The following is a 21,276-nucleotide window of genomic DNA, read 5'->3' as shown; positions in this document are numbered from 1 at the left end:
TCCCTCACCCTCCATCCTTTTGTTTCTTAAACCTCCACTTGCATGTTAATCCAAATTTGAAAACTATTGTGCAAACATTTTCATGTCTTTTCAAATTAGAAACCTAGGCCTTAGGCCTTTGATTTTTCAAACTTCATTTTCACAATACTTCTTTTGAATTGAATTCTAATCATACTTTGACCATCTTTTATGAATAAATTCTAATTGGTTAATCCAACTCATTCAATTGTTTTGTGGCTTTGTCCATCTTTGATAAGTTTTCATACATTAGCCATAAGTTTGATTTATCCTAGTTGGTTGATGTTAATCTCACCTTTTGTCCTTAGTGATTGAATTGTAAGACTTCCTTGCTTATTATAGGGTTAACCCCTCACTAGCAAGTTGAAGCTTTTCTCACATGGTGGACTTGTTGTTTGTATAAGATTGAGTTTTCTCCCGTGGATAACGAAAGACCTTAGGGCTTTTGTTTAAAATGAACCCACTCATATTTTGGAAATCTTTTAGCCGAACTACGAGGTTTTGATCCTATAAAGGTACGTAGGCAATGGTTATCCATCCAAACACAAAAATAATAAATTTGTATATTCTTTTTCCCATCCCTTCAATCATGTTTGCACAATAAATATTTCATAAACAAATAACATTTCGTACAACAAGTGTGAAAAGGGCTCCCTAGGAGTACCTAGGACGTTTTGGGTGCCTAACACCTTCTCATTGCGTAATTTACCCCTTACCCAGATTCTCTGATCTTTTCATTAGTTTTCTATGTGTAAAACTTCTTAGGCTTTTGTTCGCTTTTTAGTCATTCCTTCGGATAAATAAAAGTGCGGTGGCAACTCGATTCTTTGTAAGTTTTGCTTTTGGTTTAATCAATAAATCATAAAGTGACAAATACACCGCTACACACGGACACATCGAATACGACGACATTCATCTAATAATTTTAAAAAATAAACACGCATTTTTTCAAAGATATCAGTGCTACATAGGCTATACCTATATCCAAATAGATATGCTCTCTTATCATTGTTTAGGCAATAGAGAACACCAAATTATTCTCATTGCATAATCCAAGAAAATGATGGATCAACGTATATTCAATCAATAAATTAATCGGGGGCAATAAGCCACATATGCTACGGGAGCCTAATTCACCTTTTAATCCTCTACAGAAAGAAAAAAAATTAGGACAAAGCAGAGAAATATCAACAGTTGAAATGCAATTACTGCAGCCCTATGGAAATCAATTTTATATTTCATTTCCAATTTGTCTAGTGCAAGGTGACATTTTATCACTGATCAACACTCACATGTTATGCAAGTGATTAACTAAGTAGCACTAACACTTCATTGAAGACACGCATATAGCAATCTATTAACATCAGCTTTTTGAATTCAATTTCACCAAAAGAATCTTGTTAAGTAGACCTGGATTTGCCTTGCCTTTAGATACCTTCATCACCTGCATTTGGACAAAGGTAAATCAAACTATGATAATAAAAGGGGGAAAGTAAAACATTAAATTATTCCAGATCTACAAGTTCATACCTGGCCTGCGAAAAAACCTTGAAGTTTAGTTTTGCCTCCTCGATATTGCTCTACCTGTTTCGGATTCTCTGCAATCACTTTGTCCACCATTTTTTCAATTTCAACAGGATCTGCTATCTGTCATTTCCAAATAATAATCCAATGTAGCTGTGTTTAGAAGAGTGGAGATAGCCCTTTACTTTTGGTTAAGAAAAAAGATAGTAGTTTGCGCTTTTATGCAGATTATAGGCCTTGATGCGTGGCATGGCAGACAAAACTACAGGGGAATACGCGTGAGTCGTGAGTGGGGACTAACCTGAACCAAATCCTTTTTTTCTATGAGTTCCTTGACACTTCCACCCTTGGCTAACAGCTCAAATAGTATCTGCAAACACATGAACAAATTGTAAAAATACAGAATGCAAAAAAGTCCAGAATAACAGATATCTGATTGTTTTTCCTTCTTTTCTAATCCATGCAGACAAATGAATGAAGCAGGCACAACACATGAGCCTAACCATTGTATATTACCGTGTCAATCAAAACCTCATCATGAAAGACATTAGTAAAGTCTAACTAACAAACAAACAAGGTATATATACATTAGATGAAACAGAAAAGGAATGGAAAGGAAAATATATGTTTAATGAATGTAATATATGCAAAGAAACAATTTTCCTGAATACTATATTTACACAATCCATTAAACCTCCAAAAACAGTGCATGATTCTAACAGGAACAAAGTATTAGCCCAATAATTAAACATCACTGTTGGTCAACATATTTTATAAATTAAGCCCCTTGGTCCATAAACACACAATTAATATGCACACAGAATTTAAGTCTCTGGAAAAACAAATGAGAAAAGCTAAAAGATATGAATATGATTAGACATACAACAATATAAATAAGTATGCAGTAATAATTAGTGCAAAAGTGAACTATACCTCCTTCCCAATCTTGCCACTGATGATTCCACCTTTAATGGAACCTATCAACTCGGACAACTCTTCAGGTGTAAGCTTTATGTTATTTATGGTCAGCTTTTCATTTTTCATGAAGGCGGCAATGTCACTCATTATCCAGTTGGCAACCAGCTTTGCATCAGCACCCTTTGCAAGAGTAGCATCAAAAAATTCTGCAATCTAACACATCCATTGAGACAACACAAATCATGTCATTATTAGCTTTTGGACTTTATTGAATTCTCTTTCATTAAGCTGTGTAGCATTTTTATTTTTCAACACATTAGTTAGTTTGTTGCATCTCTGACCATTGTGCATTTAAACAATCAAAATTCTTTGGTGCTGCAAATACACGAAGTTTAAGTGTCTTGCACCTTTTGCCTACATTTACAAAAACACTCCAACAAATGATTCACCATCTCAAGCAAGATTACAAGTTTAGAACGAAAGCTATATAACACTTGTCAGTATCTAAATTGCTAGGAGAGATAGATAGGGGTGAGCTACTTAAGAGTAGACTATAGAATAGAAAAGGAAAAGGAATAAATAGTGGCAGGTAGGACTATTCGCGGTTCGTTCAGAAAGGAAAGCCGAACCAAACGGCAAAAACAGTTCGGTAAAACCAAAACAAACCATTCATGATTTGTCCCAAACCGGACTGAACTAATTCTAAGGTTCAGTGCACCGGGTTCTGAATTTTCATGTCAAACTGGTTCAAAACCAAACATATCCTTTACGAACCAAACTGTTTTTTTTTATGTGAACCGACCTGTTTTTTGTATGTGAACCGAACTGTTGCTACATTTGAACTGATTTTGGAGTTAAGAACCAAACTCATATTTTTTTTACTTTTATTTCTACTCCAAAGTTACATTATTTAATTCTTCTCTAAAGGCAGCAATTGAACATCAAAATCATCATAGTGAACAGTAGAATTCAGCCTCCATAAAGCAATCATAACCTGATTTGCATAAAATTTATTTCAAGCAATTTTAAACAACAAAGCTGAAATTATTTCACTTTGTCCTGTTATTCTGCTCCAAAAAAATATAAAGAGTCTTCATACGAATAAAAGAAACACAAACTAAAATATCACAACAAAAATTGCAGCCATACTCTGCTACTATTGCAACAAACAATCATTCATGCTTTTTACAAATGTCCATTGTTTTGCATTTCCATAGCAACAACAGCCAAAAAGTTGGAAAATAAGAACACGGCTAACAATCTCATCCTAATGGCATAAGTATCAATCATCTACAAAGAGTGGTACCAGTTCCACTAGTGATTGTCTTGAGAGCACAAGTGCACCAATTAAGTCACATACTCTAGTTCTGTGGGGTGGGATGCAATCAACACATGGTTTCTAAGGGGTATAATTCTAATCTTATCTTAGTCATTTCAGGTTTGTAGAGCTTGTTGAGTATGATGACATTGGAAGTGTGTATATTATTGAGCTTAAAGGAACTGGGACATTTTATGCTATGACTGTAATGGATAAGGCTTCTCTTGCTAGCAGAACCAAGCAAAGGCAGCATATGAGAAATGCAGAAACACAAAAAATCCAAAAATGCAAAACCGGAGAACCAATTAAACACAGGAACACATAAATACGAGTTTATCAATTTTGCATGTTAGCTCGATTCAATGACTATTTCATTCTAAATTCCAAATAATACCTGAGTTTCTTTATCTAAATTCTAGTCCTATCAGAACATATATTTTCAGTAATGTGCATCAACTGGTAAAGAATCTAGTAACGCCAGAAAAACAGCAGGTAACTCACATTTTTATCATTAGCTAGGAAAAGAACATCTTGCATGCCTAATCCCATCTTTTCATATCTTCTACGTTTTTCTTCAGGAAGCTCCGGTAAACAATTTTGAATAGCATCCACGTATTCTTGGGAAAGGATTACTGATGGAAGGTCTGGTTCTGGAAAATATCGATAATCAGCGAGGCCTTCCTTTTTTCTCATTGTAATTGTTCTCTAAACAGAATAACAAAAGTTATTATTCTTTAAGAAAAAGAGTATGAGGGAAAAGAAAGCTATCTTGTAGTTGTAACTGCTACAACTCCTAGAATAGATTGTAAACAACAACAATATCACAATATAGTACTAACCTGAGAACCTTCTTCCCAGAGTCGAGTTTCCTGCACTATTTGATCTTCTTGACCTTGACTATGAAGTAATACCTGCCTTGAAATTTCAAAATCAATAGCCCTGCTCATTGACGCAAATGAGTTTAAATTTTTTACTTCAACCTGCCAGAACAACAATTGATCATATTAGCACCTAAATAGGTAATATAATGTACTTGTAATATTATATTGCAACATAAAGCTCGATTAAAATCATTTTTGTGGTACATTATTTCTATAGACAAGTCAACTTTCTTACTCCAAAAAATCAATTTGCAAGAAATACTCTTCATTTTAATCTTTCATTGTTGATAAAAGCTCACAACTTTGTCCAATAACATATTTTCTTGGAAACCGAAACCAAATTAATCGGCTCAGATAATAAATTTCCTTTCCTTCACAAATGTAAAATGTATTGGTTTATAGAGAAAATGTCATTTCAAGGTAATTAACACCCAAAACTTCTCACGCTTCACCTAATTGCTTACAAATACTTCCACTGCTCCCAAAACACCAATACGGTTCGAAAAAGCTAATAACTACTTTATCTTGTTTATGTGACTCAGGCTTTGGAAAGAACAGAACCAATTGTGAAATAACCTCTAACAGATTATTCCGAGTTTCTAAAATGATAATGAATAATTAGAGTAAGGACAACATTGTCCGACACGGCAACACACCATGTGAATGGCATGTCGAAGCTTCATAGGCCAGAATCAATAAAGTTTCCAAGCAATTTGAACGGCAAGACCAACAAGCTACCTAATAATGAAATGGAGTGCAGCATGAAAAGATTATAATCATTTTTATACCTTTGTCCCAAATTTTGACTGCCCAATGGGTCGTACTGATACATTTACATCACAACGAAGAGAACCTTCTTGCATATTGCCATTGCTCACTCCCAAATACCTAACCAACCTCTGTAATTCTGCTGCATATTCTGATGCTTCAATACCATTTCTCATGTCAGGCTCAGAAACTATCTCTAGCAAAGGTACCCCTGCCCTATTTAGATCAACCTGTGAAAAAATACCATCAAACTTAACATACTTGTATCATCATCATAGATATAAAAGTTATCAAGCCTTTGGTTGTAATCATTCGGGAAAATGAGCGAAACAAAGCATTTAATGTTACAAAACATGCACAATGCAGGAAAAGTATATGAAACTGATCAAACTTAAGATTTTTCAAAATACTTTAAATAAATATAAATGTATCAACGAACAAATGCAGTGGGTCACCCACTCACATTTACCACAATCTAAATGTAAAATAGATAGGATAAACAAATGGCAAGAAATAACCGAAGTTAATTAAATATCAAAACCAATAAATCAGTACCTGAGACAAATTTCCATTTTCAGCATGCATTAGCTTCCCTGCATCCTCTTCCATATGAACCCTTGTAATGCCAAACCTCTTATGTCCCCCACCAAACTCCAAAGGAATATCAACATCAAGAAAACCCGCAGCAGCAATCGGAACATCAAACTGAGAAATCTGATACCCTTTTGGAAGATCAGGATAAAAATACTGTTTCCTATCAAACTTGGAGTTAAAAGCCAAGTTGCAATTAAGAGCAAGTCCCAGTTTAACAGCAAACTCAATAACCTTAGAGTTCAAAACAGGCAAAGCACCAGGCAAACCCATACAAACCGGACAAATGCTACTGTTCGGAAACGATCCATAACTGTAAGGACAGCTACAAAAGGCTTTGGTGAGTGTAGAAAGCTGAACATGAGTTTCAATACCAATGACAGCTTCGTAATCTTTTGGGATTTTAAGTAGAAGAGCAAAAATAAAATATAAGGCATTGTAAGCCAATAATCTTTATTTGGTGTAGAAAATCAAAACAGGAAAGACACAATGTATACAGAGCATGTGAAATTTTTCTATATGCAATCAACAAACTAAGTTACATCAAATATCAATAGAAGATCGAAATCAGATCCAGTAGACCTTTTATGAGGTAATATTACATATCATTTTTTATTCTACCCAACTTTTGGTTGCACTACACCAGCATAGAAAGAATAATAAAATTATCATCATAATAATAAATAGCTTAAAATTTGCAATGACAGAGAAAGCATAATATCATGTAAAGAACTTTATATAGACAAGAGCTTCCTCATGTTGACAAGCTGTTAAGGGGTGCTGTCAATTTTCAGACATGATTCACTTTTGTAAGCATCTTATATAAACACAACATCATGTAAAAGAGTAGTTTACAATCAAGCCATAATACCTGAAATGCCAAAACTAGAAGACACATTTTAATTAGATAACCTCTTTCCAATAGTTTTAACATTCCTCTACTATTTCAGCTCTCTCTGCCGAGAAATGCTCGAGAAAGTCTTAACAAACACAACTTCAAAGTCAATATACACAGTGTACACACTCATGCTGCTGAACATAGATGTTATCAAGTTGGTCATGTTTATAGTGCACCAGTTCCTTATGAATTTAACCAAAATAGTTGTATCATGTGTCTATACAACTTTTCAAAAGGCATTTCAACATCAACATCAATAGAAGAGTGTTTTCCAACATGATAAAGAACTAAAATAACATATATATTCCTAAGATGAAATTGAAATTGAATCAAGAAGGCTTGACATATGTATTGTCTTCTCTAAACTTTGCGATTTGACTCCGAATCATTAGCTCGACATGGGGTTGAACAAACATGTGAGTACTATCCAAGACATGTATTATGAACTTGTCACATGCAGGCATTGAAGCATTCATATTTATGATATATTGAGCCATAGGTATGTCACTGCACAATAACAACAAAAAAAAATACCTATTATTACAAATTAGATGCTAATAAAGATCAAGTAGGTGAAAACCCCTAAAATATTGTAAATGGCAACAAAATTGCAAGAAAAAATCAACTTTCAGGAAAGAAGGGGCCGTTTGTTTTGGTTTTTTTTAAAAATGATTTTTATAGTGTTATATATTTTAGTGTAAAAAAAATTTACAAAAAAACTTTTCATAAAAACTTCAAATGAAAATTTTGTTTACATAGTTATTCTTAAAATTTTATTTTAGGTACTTTATCATTTTATGGAAACTTTTTTTTGGATATCAAAATTTCAAAAAATCACTTAATTTTGAAGCTATTTCAAATAGCTTTTTCTAAAAATCATTTTTGAGATATAATTTTTTTTAAAAATTGTGATTTTAACTATGTTTTGATCTAATGTATATTTATGTTATACAATGAACAATTCAATCTTTTAATATAAAAAAAATAAATTTAGAAAAACTTGTAATATTTTGAAAAATATTTTTGCAAAATCCATTTTCAAAAATACAAAGAAAAAATTCATTTTTTTAAAGCTAAAACAAACTGGCCCAAGGTTTGAAATTGAGTATTTGGCATAGAGGAAAAAGGTGATTAAAATTGAAAGGAAAGAGTGAGTGATAGGAAGAAACCAGGAAATGAAGACGCCTTTTGTTGCATTGACCATGATAATGGCTGGAAAGATAGTAATAGAAGAATACAGATCTGCTGCAGGCAATTCTTTTGCAGGGCGGCTCCGGCAAACGAGGATCTATTACCGGTACCTAAAACAGAAACAGAAAAACGGTAATAGAACGGAACCGAAACCAATGCTCCATTTTCACTGCAGTAACACAGATAATTAATTAAAGCTGTTAAAATTCAAAAGGAATTCCCAAATTAGCATGAGGACAAAAGCGAAGAGAAAGCAGGAGTCCGCATTACCGTTTTCGGTTTTAGCATCAAAATAGGCCGATCCAAGCTGAGCACATGAAAGAGGATTTTGCAGGATGCTCCTTTGAACACCAATTACACTTTTGAAACCCTAATCTGTGAGATAAATAGGAAGCAGAGCGATTCAGAGAGGGAGACGAAAATTTGAGAGGGAGGCGGCCATAAACAAAAAAGGGAAACAGCGAACAAGAGACCACAAACCCTAAAATCCCAAATCAAAAAAACAGTATTGAGGAGGAAGATTTAAGCTCACCTGATTCGTCGTCGCCAAAGGTGAGATTTTCTTTTGTTAAGCATGTGAATTCGAACGAATGTCTGAGTTTGAGAGAGTTTAGTTGGTAACGATTAAGTGAGATTGTGAGTTGAGAGGACGAGACAGAGTTTGAGAGGTGAGTTCGTGAGGGCGATTGGGTTTCTGAGAGAGAGCGATTCAGAGAAGGGGACGAAAAAATGAGAAGGTGAGAGACGGAAGGACACGAGAGAGGAGATTGAAAGATTTTTGTTCATTACTATTTCATTATCACTTTTTATTCATTTATTGTTATTTTAAAATAAAAAGAAAACAAAAAAAAAGCATGTTTTAAATTAGAACTTAATTAGGACTTAATTATCACTGGTATTCCCAATCCATTTCTCTTTTTGAAAAAACCAACAGCCAAGCGGTTGGTTTTTAATTAGGTTAGACTAACTGTTTTTTTTTATTTAGTTTTTTATTTTAATTCGTTTTTTAATTTATGTTAGTTTATATATTAAGGTTAGCATTAAAATATCAGTTAGTTAGTAAGTGGCCTGGTGGAGGAAAGTGGCTTCTAGATTTTTAGTGTAGTGGGTTCAATACTCCTAGGTGTAGTTTTTCTTTCTTTTAATATTTTCTCTTATATTTATGCTTTATTATTCATATTTCTTTTTTTATTTATTGTTTAATAATATGATTTGTTTTTTTCTTTTAATTGCACCATGCATGGAAGGGTGTTTTTGGGTTTCACCGAATGAAAGGGTACTTGGGCTTATGTTTGCAATCATGACAGTGTTACAAGTCCCTCCTAATGAATCCTTGAGAAGCTGAGTGAGTTTTGAATTTCGGTATGGATTGTGCTTCTTGCCCTCTACAAGAGCATTGATGCAGCTGCTTAGTGCAAGAAGAGACCGGTAAATATTGGTACCCTCAAGAGACCTAAGTGTTCTTTGATCTGTGGCAAAAACTCTCTCTGACCCTGCAAGATCAATCAACGAGAGTTTGCCCACCTTGTGAATAATATTCACTGCAGTATCTCTAACTCGGTATTCAACCACGACCGAAGCAATGCCATCACTTCATCGGTGGAGTAAGCTCTGTATTGCGTAAGACTTGCTGCCTTCATTTCTTCCCTTTTTATTAAGTTGAATCTCCACAAACTTACCAAACTGACTTGAATTATTTTTCCTCACAGTCTTTGCATTGCCATTATGTTTTGCATTTGCACACTTGGAGCATGTTGTATGCAGCGTAGATTCTCCAAGACTTGCATTTTTATAGTGCTAAGATACGATTTACTGTTTAAATTTTCTATGTGCCCATTCAGAATCTTCAATGAGAAGCCTGGTCCAAAATATTTGATATAATCGTTCTCTGGAATCTCATTTGGAAGCTCTGTAGCTAGAAGAACTCCAGTTTCAACTGCACGGGTAAGATGTGATAAATCAATGTTATTCTTACGTGCCCATGCTTACATGGCTTGCAATTTTGAATACCAAAGTTGGATGCTAAGGCTGTTTCGTTTTTTTCCTTGCAGGTTTTGAAATATTGGACGGTCGGCATGCTAGCATTGAGTTGACAACATGTGTTTCAATATGGGGAATGGGATGATGCTAACCGAATTCCATGTGGTTTGATGGAAATCATGTTGTGGTTGGAACTCCTTTGGAATTGGGATTTCTTGAAATTCGACTACCTTGAATTTCGGTATGGATTGTGCTTCTTGCCCTCTACAAGAGCATTGATGCAGCTGCTTAGTGCAAGAAGAGACCGGTAAATATTGGTACCCTCAAGAGACCTAAGTGTTCTTTGATCTGTGGCAAAAACTCTCTCTGACCCTGCAAGATCAATCAACGAGAGTTTGCCCACCTTATGAATAATATTCACTGCAGTATCTCTAACTCGGTATTCAACCACGACCGAAGCAATGCCATCACTTCATCGGTGGAGTAAGCTCTGTATTGCGTAAGACTTGCTGCCTTCATTTCTTCCCTTTTTATTAAGTTGAATCTCCACAAACTTACCAAACTGACTTGAATTATTTTTCCTCACAGTCTTTGCATTGCCATTATGTTTTGCATTTGCACACTTGGAGCATGTTGTATGCAGCGTAGATTCTCCAAGACTTGCATTTTTATAGTGCTAAGATACGATTTACTGTTTAAATTTTCTATGTGCCCATTCAGAATCTTCAATGAGAAGCCTGGTCCAAAATATTTGATATAATCGTTCTCTGGAATCTCATTTGGAAGCTCTGTAGCTAGAAGAACTCCAGTTTCAACTGCACGGGTAAGATGTGATAAATCAATGTTATTCTTACGTGCCCATGCTTACATGGCTTGCAATTTTGAATACCAGAGTTGGATGCTAAGGCTGTTTCGTTTTTTTCCTTGCAGGTTTTGAAATATTGGACGGCCGGCATGCTAGCATTGAGTTGACAACATGTGTTTCAATATGGGGAATGGGATGATGCTAACCGAATTCCATGTGGTTTGATGGAAATCATGTTGTGGTTGGAACTCCTTTGGAATTGGGATTTCTTGAAATTCGACTACCTTGCTATTAATTCATGCCATAAGCAACAGACGAAATCAAAATGAAAGCACCATCATCACTGTTGAAATGAGTTTGTAATCTAGACATATGATGGACAAAGCAAAATTTGTAAACCATAAACTCGTGCAGAATGTCTATATACTCTGTACATCATAAACTTGTACATTATAATAGCACCATAAATTTCAGTCTTCAAACTAGTGCACTGCAGGTTTTGATGTGGGCTTTATTGTTGTTTTAACTTTGCAGGTGCATTGCCTGCAACCCTGGATAGGACCGGGTTTAATGCCAAGAACTGTATTGCTACAGGCTTGACGAGAAACGAGAGCAAAGGCTGGAACAGGTGGAGCTTGGCAGGAGGAAGAGGGCCGCTTCGAGGAAAAAAGCACCGGTCATTCTACATACTCTCCAATAGTTCTCGGTCAAATCCAGAAAATTCCTTTGTAGGTTCATTTGTAGATTTTTCTGCCGAGGGTCTGTTTGATCGTTTGTCTTCTAGTTGGCAGGTCAAATATATGGCGGCAGCAGAGATGGTAATTGGATTCCTGCGAGTGCAGAAGCATTCGTTGATCACAACGTCTCCAATATGAGTAGCCAGTTCCTGAGCAGATTTATTGAGCTGAAGAAGAGTGCAAAATCTTGGCATATGAACTGATATAGAATTGCTGTTAATGGGTCGACTTAGCTGTAAAGCTTCTCCCAATATCTTGATGTATCTTTAGTTTCTCCAGTTTTGTTCCTTTTGCCAAATAAGCTGGATTGTAAAGCCCCTGCTATAATGGAGCCAAACCGTCATAATTACTGCATCATCATATTGAGTTTTTTTGTTAGAAGTACAAGTAATTGACCAGTTTTCCGATGAGGAACTTCCATCATGACTGTAAGCTAGTGTCAAAACCTTTGCATTTAATGTAAGGTCATCTTTGCCAATCTCTTTGCACAATGTATCAGTCAGTGTCTGTGCTGCATCCCACCATGAAAAGAAAATGAACCACGCTGGTACTTGTTTTTTCTTTATGGATAAATAATATAGTAAATGAAAACCTCCATTAAAAGGTTTATGGATTAATTGTGGGTTTAAGGAATTTGGATATTTGATTATAAAAATGGATATGGATTTTTAGGCATAATCCAAAACTAACTTAAATATCAATTTAAATAATAATAACAAATCAGTAAAAACCAAATTAAAATCAAATTAATTTATAATTCATTTAAAATTACTTGGATATCAACTCTAACATTCATTTGGAAATAAAAAATCAATTAGAGTTTTAATCATTAGTAAAAATAAACAATTAAGATTAAATTGACAATTGGAATTAAACTTAATTCGAAATTAAAATCAAATTAAAAATAAAAAAGTCAAGATATTAAAATCCGTTTTATACTGATGAATGTATGCAAAATGCAAAAAATAAAAGAAAAAATGAAAAAATTTCAGGGTCAAAATCGGGGTATGACAGTTGCCCCTATTTAAGCGTCTTCAACTAGAGAATATGAAGCAGGACACTCTTCATATGATCATAGTGGGAGATGGTTAAATACTAAGAAGACCCGGATTTTGATCCTGAATCCCCATGACATGATGTGATATGATGTGATATGCCATGATATGCATGGATATGCATGGATGCATGGATGCATGATTCTCTTTTTTTTGTAAAAAATTTTTTATCTGCTAGGGATATGGTGGACCCTTAACAGGAGACGCTACTAGACAGACCAAACTGCGGGGAATGCTGATGGTCCACAGGAAGACAGACAAATGGTAAGGAACAACTTGCTGGGGAAACAGTCCTGCTGGAGAATCAGCCATATAAGTAGAAGAGCAAAAATAAAATATAAGGCATTGTAAGCCAATAATCTTTATTTGGTGTAGAAAATCAAAACAGGAAAGACACAATGTATACAGAGCATGTGAAATTTTTCTATATGCAATCAACAAACTAAGTTACATCAAATATCAATAGAAGATCGAAATCAGATCCAGTAGACCTTTTATGAGGTAATATTACATATCATTTTTTTATTCTACCCAACTTTTGGTTGCACTACACCAGCATAGAAAGAATAATAAAATTATCATCATAATAATAAATAGCTTAAAATTTGCAATGACAGAGAAAGCATAATATCATGTAAAGAACTTTATATAGACAAGAGCTTCCTCATGTTGACAAGCTGTTAAGGGGTGCTGTCAATTTTCAGACATGATTCACTTTTGTAAGCATCTTATATAAACACAACATCATGTAAAAGAGTAGTTTACAATCAAGCCATAATACCTGAAATGCCAAAACTAGAAGACACATTTTAATTAGATAACCTCTTTCCAATAGTTTTAACATTCCTCTACTATTTCAGCTCTCTCTGCCGAGAAATGCTCGAGAAAGTCTTAACAAACACAACTTCAAAGTCAATATACACAGTGTACACACTCATGCTGCTGAACATAGATGTTATCAAGTTGGTCATGTTTATAGTGCACCAGTTCCTTATGAATTTAACCAAAATAGTTGTATCATGTGTCTATACAACTTTTCAAAAGGCATTTCAACATCAACATCAATAGAAGAGTGTTTTCCAACATGATAAAGAACTAAAATAACATATATATTCCTAAGATGAAATTGAAATTGAATCAAGAAGGCTTGACATATGTATTGTCTTCTCTAAACTTTGCGATTTGACTCCGAATCATTAGCTCGACATGGGGTTGAACAAACATGTGAGTACTATCCAAGACATGTATTATGAACTTGTCACATGCAGGCATTGAAGCATTCATATTTATGATATATTGAGCCATAGGTATGTCACTGCACAATAACAAAAAAAAAAATACCTATTATTACAAATTAGATGCTAATAAAGATCAAGTAGGTGAAAACCCCTAAAATATTGTAAATGGCAACAAAATTGCAAGAAAAAATCAACTTTCAGGAAAGAAGGGGCCGTTTGTTTTGGTTTTTTTTTAAAAATGATTTTATAGTGTTATATATTTTAGTGTAAAAAAAATTTACAAAAAAACTTTTCATAAAAACTTCAAATGAAAATTTTGTTTACATAGTTATTCTTAAAATTTTATTTTAGGTACTTTATCATTTTATGGAAACTTTTTTTTGGATATCAAAATTTCAAAAAATCACTTAATTTTGAAGCTATTTCAAATAGCTTTTTCTAAAAATCATTTTTGAGATATAATTTTTTTAAAAAATTGTGATTTTAACTATGTTTTGATCTTTAATAATGTATATTTATGTTATACAATGAACAATTCAATCTTTTAATATAAAAAAAATAAATTTAGAAAAACTTGTAATATTTTGAAAAATATTTTTGCAAAATCCATTTTCAAAAATACAAAGAAAAAATTCATTTTTTTAAAGCTAAAACAAACTGGCCCAAGGTTTGAAATTGAGTATTTGGCATAGAGGAAAAAAGTGATTAAAATTGAAAGGAAAGAGTGAGTGATAGGAAGAAACCAGGAAATGAAGACGCCTTTTGTTGCATTGACCATGATAATGGCTGGAAAGATAGTAATAGAAGAATACAGATCTGCTGCAGGCAATTCTTTTGCAGGGCGGCTCCGGCAGGTATTCCGGCCAGTTGAGAGAGCAAAGCAGCGGCGCCTCCTTCTTTTTCTATGCGATGGATTGGAACTGCCGAGTTTTATTGTTTGTTATTTAGGGATTTTCATACCCGGATGACACGTCAATAAAAGCAAACTTTTTTCATAAAAAATAAAATAAAATTTAAATGCACTTTTATCATTTATTTTAATTTTTGGATTAATAACACTTTTATCCTTTGTCAAGTGAATTTTTTTTTAATAATAATTTTTAATTTTTTTTCTAAAACAACTATTATTTAAAAATATTTATCAAAATAACCATTTTTTCAAAAATATATAATAAAGGTATCAGGTGCATTGACGCATCCAACGAAAATATTATTCATTGATGCTACATGCACTGGCGCATCCATGACCATGACGCCACTACGAGTGACACATGCATGTGTAGGTGCCACATTCAATGGCGCATGCATAGTCCACTTTATATACGCGCCAATGTATGTGTCTACAGCTTTACCATTCCATTTATAAATACACCATCACCCTTCCATAATTTTCCACACATCTTCTTACTATCTCATCCCATTTTTCTTTAAAATATCTTCATATTCATATATGTGCCCATATATTCACAAGAGAAATGCTAATTTAATTTTTTCAACAATGCAGCCTCCGGTGAAGATCTAATGTTGGAATATAGATATGTTCGAACATCTTAACAGGACATTGAACCGCTGGTTAGATGGAGAAATTGCAGAGGGTGAAAAGATTAGAAGAATTCAATAGCTTGATACCACATTCAACCAAAATGGAGAAGTTCGTTTCTAGGTGAATGTTAAAACTGACAGAGACATTCACATGATGATGTATACTTCTCACAAAATTGTTTGATGGTTGTAATCACATAGTTATGTTGTTTATTTGTTGTATTTGTTTGTGATGTTATTTTATTGTTGTAGTTGTTTGTGTTGTTGTTTAATTATTGTTTAATTGTTGTTTAAATTATTGTTTAATTGTTGTTTCCAAGTTATTGTAACTGAATCTTATGATATTTATGAAATGAATGTTATTTTTAATATAAAGCAAAAGAGTTACAATTAAAATTATGTTGTTGTGTTTGGTCCAACATTGGGACAGTTTGTATGATTATGATGACCGGGCTGGCGACATGAACTACATAATCTAACCATTTTGTTCGCCGTGTCCATTTCGGTTCGAATACGGGTGCTGTTTGGGTGACAATTTTTCTTTCTTCGTATTATGTCATTGTGTTAGAGAATGTCTCCTTAATATGCATGTCAATAATCCTCTTTTGCTACCACCGAAAAGCTAATTTTGTAAACATTGCAAAGGTTTATGACTTTGTAAACGTCAGATAGTAAGTTGGATTGATATTGTCGAACCTTTGAACATGCCGCTATGGCATAGGAGCAGGGCATACGAAAGGCTTGGAACTTTCCGCAGTTGCACCAACCTCTATCTAGTTCCACTCAATAGTGTTCCTTCGACATGCCTTCATTGTGATCCATCGACTCAACAACATTGTACCAACCTGGTCAAGCACCGTGACAATATGTGTGTTAACTTTGGCAGTTTCGTCTTTAATGAATTTCACTGAAGCATCACTGAACAACTGTCCAAATTGTAACACTGAACTCCATTTGGAACGTCTGATCTCAAACAACCCCCTAGCCTAAAATAGGTTGTTTGGACTAAAGCGGTTATTGGTAGGTTTCAGATGCCTTTGAAGACAAAGTTCATTGATTCCACAAGATTTGTTGTCATGTGGCCCCATCATTGATCTTTTTCGTATGCCTCAGTCCACTTCTCCAATGGAATATTGTCGATCCACCTTACCGCATTTGCGTTTGACAATCTGATGTCTTCGCGCTAGTGTTTGAAATAAGGTTCTGTTAATTCATATCATGCATTGACAACCTTCTTTTATAATTGTCATACCCCGATTTTGACCCTGAAATTTTTTCATTTTTTCTTTTATTTTTTGCATTTTGCATACATTCATCAGTATAAAACGGATTTTAATATCTTGACTTTTTTATTTTTAATTTGATTTTAATTTCGAATTAAGTTTAATTCCAATTGTCAATTTAATCTTAATTGTTTATTTTTACTAATGATTAAAACTTTAATTGATTTTTTATTTCCAAATGAATGTTAGAGTTGATATCCAAGTAATTTTAAATGAATTATAAATTAATTTGATTTTAATTTGGTTTTTACTGATTTGTTATTATTATTTAAATTGATATTTAAGTTAGTTTTGGATTATGCCTAAAAATCCATATCCATTTTTATAATCAAATATCCAAATTCCTTAAACCCACAATTAATCCATAAACCTTTTAATGGAGGTTTTCATTTACTATATTATTTATCCATAAAGAAAAAACAAGTACCAGCGTGGTTCATTTTCTTTTCATGGTGGGATGCAGCACAGACACTGACTGATACATTGTGCAAAGAGATTGGCAAAGATGACCTTACATTAAATGCAAAGGTTTTGACACTAGCTTACAGTCATGATGGAAGTTCCTCATCGGAAAACTGGTCAATTACTTGTACTTCTAACAAAAAAACTCAATATGATGATGCAGTAATTATGACGGTTTGGCTCCATTATAGCAGGGGCTTTACAATCCAGCTTATTTGGCAAAAGGAACAAAACTGGAGAAACTAAAGATACATCAAGATATTGGGAGAAGCTTTACAGCTAAGTCGACCCATTAACAGCAATTCTATATCAGTTCATATGCCAAGATTTTGCACTCTTCTTCAGCTCAATAAATCTGCTCAGGAACTGGCTACTCATATTGGAGACGTTGTGATCAACGAATGCTTCTGCACTCGCAGGAATCCAATTACCATCTCTGCTGCCGCCATATATTTGACCTGCCAACTAGAAGACAAACGATCAAACAGACCCTCGGCAGAAAAATCTACAAATGAACCTACAAAGGAATTTTCTGGATTTGACCGAGAACTATTGGAGAGTATGTAGAATGACCGGTGCTTTTTTCCTCGAAGCGGCCCTCTTCCTCCTGCCAAGCTCCACCTGTTCCAGCCTTTGCTCTCGTTTCTCGTCAAGCCTGTAGCAATACAGTTCTTGGCATTAAACCCGGTCCTATCCAGGGTTGCAGGCAATGCACCTGCAAAGTTAAAACAACAATAAAGCCCACATCAAAACCTGCAGTGCACTAGTTTGAAGACTGAAATTTATGGTGCTATTATAATGTACAAGTTTATGATGTACAGAGTATATAGACATTCTGCACGAGTTTATGGTTTACAAATTTTGCTTTGTCCATCATATGTCTAGATTACAAACTCATTTCAACAGTGATGATGGTGCTTTCATTTTGATTTCGTCTGTTGCTTATGGCATGAATTAATAGCAAGGTAGTCGAATTTCAAGAAATCCCAATTCCAAAGGAGTTCCAACCACAACATGATTTCCATCAAACCACATGGAATTCGGTTAGCATCATCCCATTCCCCATATTGAAACACATGTTGTCAACTCAATGCTAGCATGCCGGCCGTCCAATATTTCAAAACCTGCAAGGAAAAAAACGAAACAGCCTTAGCATCCAACTCTGGTATTCAAAATTGCAAGCCATGTAAGCATGGGCACGTAAGAATAACATTGATTTATCACATCTTACCCGTGCAGTTGAAACTGGAGTTCTTCTAGCTACAGAGCTTCCAAATGAGATTCCAGAGAACGATTATATCAAATATTTTGGACCAGGCTTCTCATTGAAGATTCTGAATGGGCACATAGAAAATTTAAACAGTAAATCGTATCTTAGCACTATAAAAATGCAAGTCTTGGAGAATCTACGCTGCATACAACATGCTCCAAGTGTGCAAATGCAAAACATAATGGCAATGCAAAGACTGTGAGGAAAAATAATTCAAGTCAGTTTGGTAAGTTTGTGGAGATTCAACTTAATAAAAAGGGAAGAAATGAAGGCAGCAAGTCTTACGCAATACAGAGCTTACTCCACCGATGAAGTGATGGCATTGCTTCGGTCGTGGTTGAATACCGAGTTAGAGATACTGCAGTGAATATTATTCACAAGGTGGGCAAACTCTCGTTGATTGATCTTGCAGGGTCAGAGAGAGTTTTTGCCACAGATCAAAGAACACTTAGGTCTCTTGAGGGTACCAATATTTACCGGTCTCTTCTTGCACTAAGCAGCTGCATCAATGCTCTTGTAGAGGGCAAGAAGCACAATCCATACCGAAATTCAAAACTCACTCAGCTTCTCAAGGATTCATTAGGAGGGACTTGTAACACTGTCATGATTGCAAACATAAGCCCAAGTACCCTTTCATTCGGTGAAACCCAAAAACACCCTTCCTTGGGCTGATAAAGCCAAGGAAATTCGAACCAAGGCACCTGATGCAAACGAGGATCTATTACCGGTACCTAAAACAGAAACAGAAAAACGGTAATAGAACGGAACCGAAACCAATGCTCCATTTTCACTGCAGTAACACAGGTAATTAATTAAAGCTGTTAAAATTCAAAAGGAATTCCCAAATTAGCATGAGGACAAAAGCGAAGAGAAAGCAGGAGTCCACATTACCGTTTTCGGTTTTAGCATCAAAATAGGCCGATCCAAGCTGAGCACATGAAAGAGGATTTTGCAGGATGCTCCTTTGAACACCAATTACACTTTTGAAACCCTAATCTGTGAGATAAATAGGAAGCAGAGCGATTCAGAGAGGGAGACGAAAATTTGAGAGGGAGGCGGCCATAAACAAAAAAGGGAAACAGCGAACAAGAGACCACAAACCCTAAAATCCCAAATCAAAAAAACAGTATTGAGGAGGAAGATTTAAGCTCACCTGATTCGTCGTCGCCAAAGGTGAGATTTTCTTTTGTTGAGCATGTGAATTCGAACGAATGTCTGAGTTTGAGAGAGTTTAGTTGGTAACGATTAAGTGAGATTGTGAGTTGAGAGGACGAGACAGAGTTTGAGAGGTGAGTTCGTGAGGACGATTGGGTTTCTGAGAGAGAGCGATTCAGAGAAGGGGACGAAAAAATGAGAAGGTGAGAGACGGAAGGACACGAGAGAGGAGATTGAAAGATTTTTGTTCATTACTATTTCATTATCACTTTTTATTCATTTATTGTTATTTTAAAAAAAAAAAGAAAAAAAAAGCATGCTTTAAATTAGAACTTAATTAGGACTTAATTACCACTGGTATTCCCAATCCATTTCTCTTTTTGAAAAAACCAACAGCCAAGCGGCTGGTTTTTAATTAGGTTAGACTAACTGTTTTTTTTATTTAGTTTTTTATTTTAATTCGTTTTTTAGTTTATGTTAGTTTATATATTAAGGTTAGCATTAAAATATCAGTTAGTTAGTAAGTGGCCTGGTGGAGGGGAGTGGCTTCTAGATCTTTAGTGTAGTGGGTTTGATACTCTTAGGTGTAGTTTTTCTTTCTTTTAATATTTTCTCTTATATTTATGCTTTATTATTCATATTTCTTTTTTTATTTATTGTTTAATAATATGATTTGTTTTTTTCTTTTAATTGCACCATGCATTCGAAACCATTTTTTAACTTATAAAAATCATATTTTCTCGATTTAATATCGAGCCCTTTTTCACACCCTTGTAAGTCGATTGCTTTTTTAAAGCATCGCCGTCAACCTCACATAGCTTACTCTTGGGCTTTCTTACAATGAGCCGGTTCTCTTGCACTTACACTCATGCATTGCATTATTTGTTGTTTGGGTCCGATTTAATTATTTCATGATTTTTTAATCCCCATTTGACAAAATGTACCCCACTCCCCCGATGTGTAATAATCTTGTACTATTTTATTTCTCTATTGCTTGGTTGTTTAGTTAGATACTAATATAAGAATAAAATCAACAATTTCAAAAAATACAAAAAATATGACTCGATCCAACGTCGAGTACTTTCTCAATAAACGAACCAACTCATTTCTCCCTCCTATTCCATCCCATTTCAAAACTTCATCAAATGCTTGATCCAACGTCAAGCCATTTTTCATAATAAAAACTCAAAAAATATTAATTCATAGTTAAGACCTTTTCAATAAAGATGAAAATGGAACGTGGTGTATACCACGCACTCCTGAGACTAGGATTCGAGATGTATATCTCGCCAATCCTAGCTCTCGCCATCATCCAAGTTTATCCACTTTGTTTTCTTTCAAACACTCATTCAAATTTCTCTTAAACGTCCATCAATACTTGATCTAGGTCAAGTCATTTTCACAACAAAACTCAAAATACCTAATTCTTATTTAACACTTTCTCAATAAAGGTGGAAATGGAACATGGTGTATACCATGCACTCCTGAGGTTAAGATTCGAGACGTATGCCTCGCCAATCTTAACTCTCGTCATCGCCTAAATTTGTCAATGCGGTTTCTTCAAACCCTTTCCCAGTCAAATTCCAAAAATACTTAATTCCTATCTTAACTTTTTTAATAAAGATGGAAATGGAACATGGTG

At 34.5% G+C, this 21,276-nt stretch overlaps 4 protein-coding genes and 1 long non-coding RNA gene across 18 annotated transcripts in view; 1 reads left to right on the top strand and 4 right to left on the bottom strand.

Annotated features, from left to right (window-relative positions):
- LOC127119022 (general transcription and DNA repair factor IIH subunit TFB5-like) overlaps positions 1-19,797 on the bottom strand; it is a 34,358-nt gene extending 14,561 nt beyond the window's left edge. For 2 of the 9 annotated variants that reach the window (XM_051049244.1, XM_051049242.1), the window contains exon 1: positions 19,633-19,797. The gene's annotated coding sequence lies outside the window, so the exon portion shown is untranslated. Of the gene's footprint in view, positions 1-8,377; positions 8,489-8,639; positions 8,805-19,370; positions 19,482-19,632 lie in introns of those variants that run through there. The other 7 variants (XM_051049243.1, XM_051049240.1, XM_051049235.1 and 4 more) reach the window with 6 other exon arrangements.
- Positions 1,228-7,079, bottom strand: LOC127122743 (glutamyl-tRNA(Gln) amidotransferase subunit B, chloroplastic/mitochondrial). The gene is made up of 9 exons (XM_051053032.1): positions 7,009-7,079; positions 5,983-6,469; positions 5,448-5,657; positions 4,618-4,758; positions 4,280-4,483; positions 2,476-2,673; positions 1,844-1,912; positions 1,549-1,665; positions 1,228-1,462 (listed from the first exon to the last, which is right to left on the bottom strand). The coding sequence occupies exons 1-9, from the start codon at positions 7,077-7,079 to the stop codon at positions 1,382-1,384; spliced, it is 1,578 nt and encodes a 525-aa protein (XP_050908989.1). The 3' UTR covers positions 1,228-1,381.
- Positions 6,896-19,744, bottom strand: LOC127119021 (general transcription and DNA repair factor IIH subunit TFB5-like). Of its 5 annotated transcripts, none has more exons than XM_051049229.1 (4): positions 19,633-19,744; positions 19,371-19,475; positions 8,086-8,217; positions 6,896-7,423 (listed from the first exon to the last, which is right to left on the bottom strand). In XM_051049229.1, the coding sequence occupies exons 3-4, from the start codon at positions 8,118-8,120 to the stop codon at positions 7,246-7,248; spliced, it is 213 nt and encodes a 70-aa protein (XP_050905186.1). In that variant the 5' UTR covers positions 8,121-8,217; positions 19,371-19,475; positions 19,633-19,744; the 3' UTR covers positions 6,896-7,245. The 5 variants fall into 5 exon arrangements, with proteins under 5 accessions (XP_050905186.1, XP_050905187.1, XP_050905185.1 ...); XM_051049230.1 differs by lacking the exon at positions 19,371-19,475 and adding an exon at positions 8,378-8,482; XM_051049228.1 differs by lacking the exons at positions 19,371-19,475; positions 19,633-19,744 and adding exons at positions 8,378-8,482; positions 8,640-8,730.
- Positions 9,321-12,107, top strand: LOC127119028 (uncharacterized). 2 transcript variants are annotated; one of them, XR_007802559.1, is made up of 4 exons: positions 9,321-10,051; positions 10,159-10,586; positions 10,676-10,910; positions 11,018-12,107. It is a non-coding gene; the product is annotated as an uncharacterized LOC127119028 (long non-coding RNA). The 2 variants fall into 2 exon arrangements; XR_007802558.1 differs by having other exon boundaries at positions 9,322-10,051; positions 10,159-10,910.
- Positions 13,472-14,819, bottom strand: LOC127119025 (general transcription and DNA repair factor IIH subunit TFB5-like). Its single transcript, XM_051049247.1, has 2 exons — positions 14,666-14,819; positions 13,472-13,999 (listed from the first exon to the last, which is right to left on the bottom strand). The coding sequence occupies exons 1-2, from the start codon at positions 14,698-14,700 to the stop codon at positions 13,822-13,824; spliced, it is 213 nt and encodes a 70-aa protein (XP_050905204.1). The 5' UTR covers positions 14,701-14,819; the 3' UTR covers positions 13,472-13,821.
- Positions 19,798-21,276: the final 1,479 nt, after the last annotated feature.

Source organism: Lathyrus oleraceus, chromosome 2 (assembly GCF_024323335.1).
Source record: "Lathyrus oleraceus cultivar Zhongwan6 chromosome 2, CAAS_Psat_ZW6_1.0, whole genome shotgun sequence".
Lineage (NCBI taxonomy): Eukaryota > Viridiplantae > Streptophyta > Magnoliopsida > Fabales > Fabaceae > Lathyrus > Lathyrus oleraceus.
The sequence above is the reverse complement of the archived record's forward strand: the minus strand, read 5'-3'. Positions and strand labels throughout refer to the sequence as shown.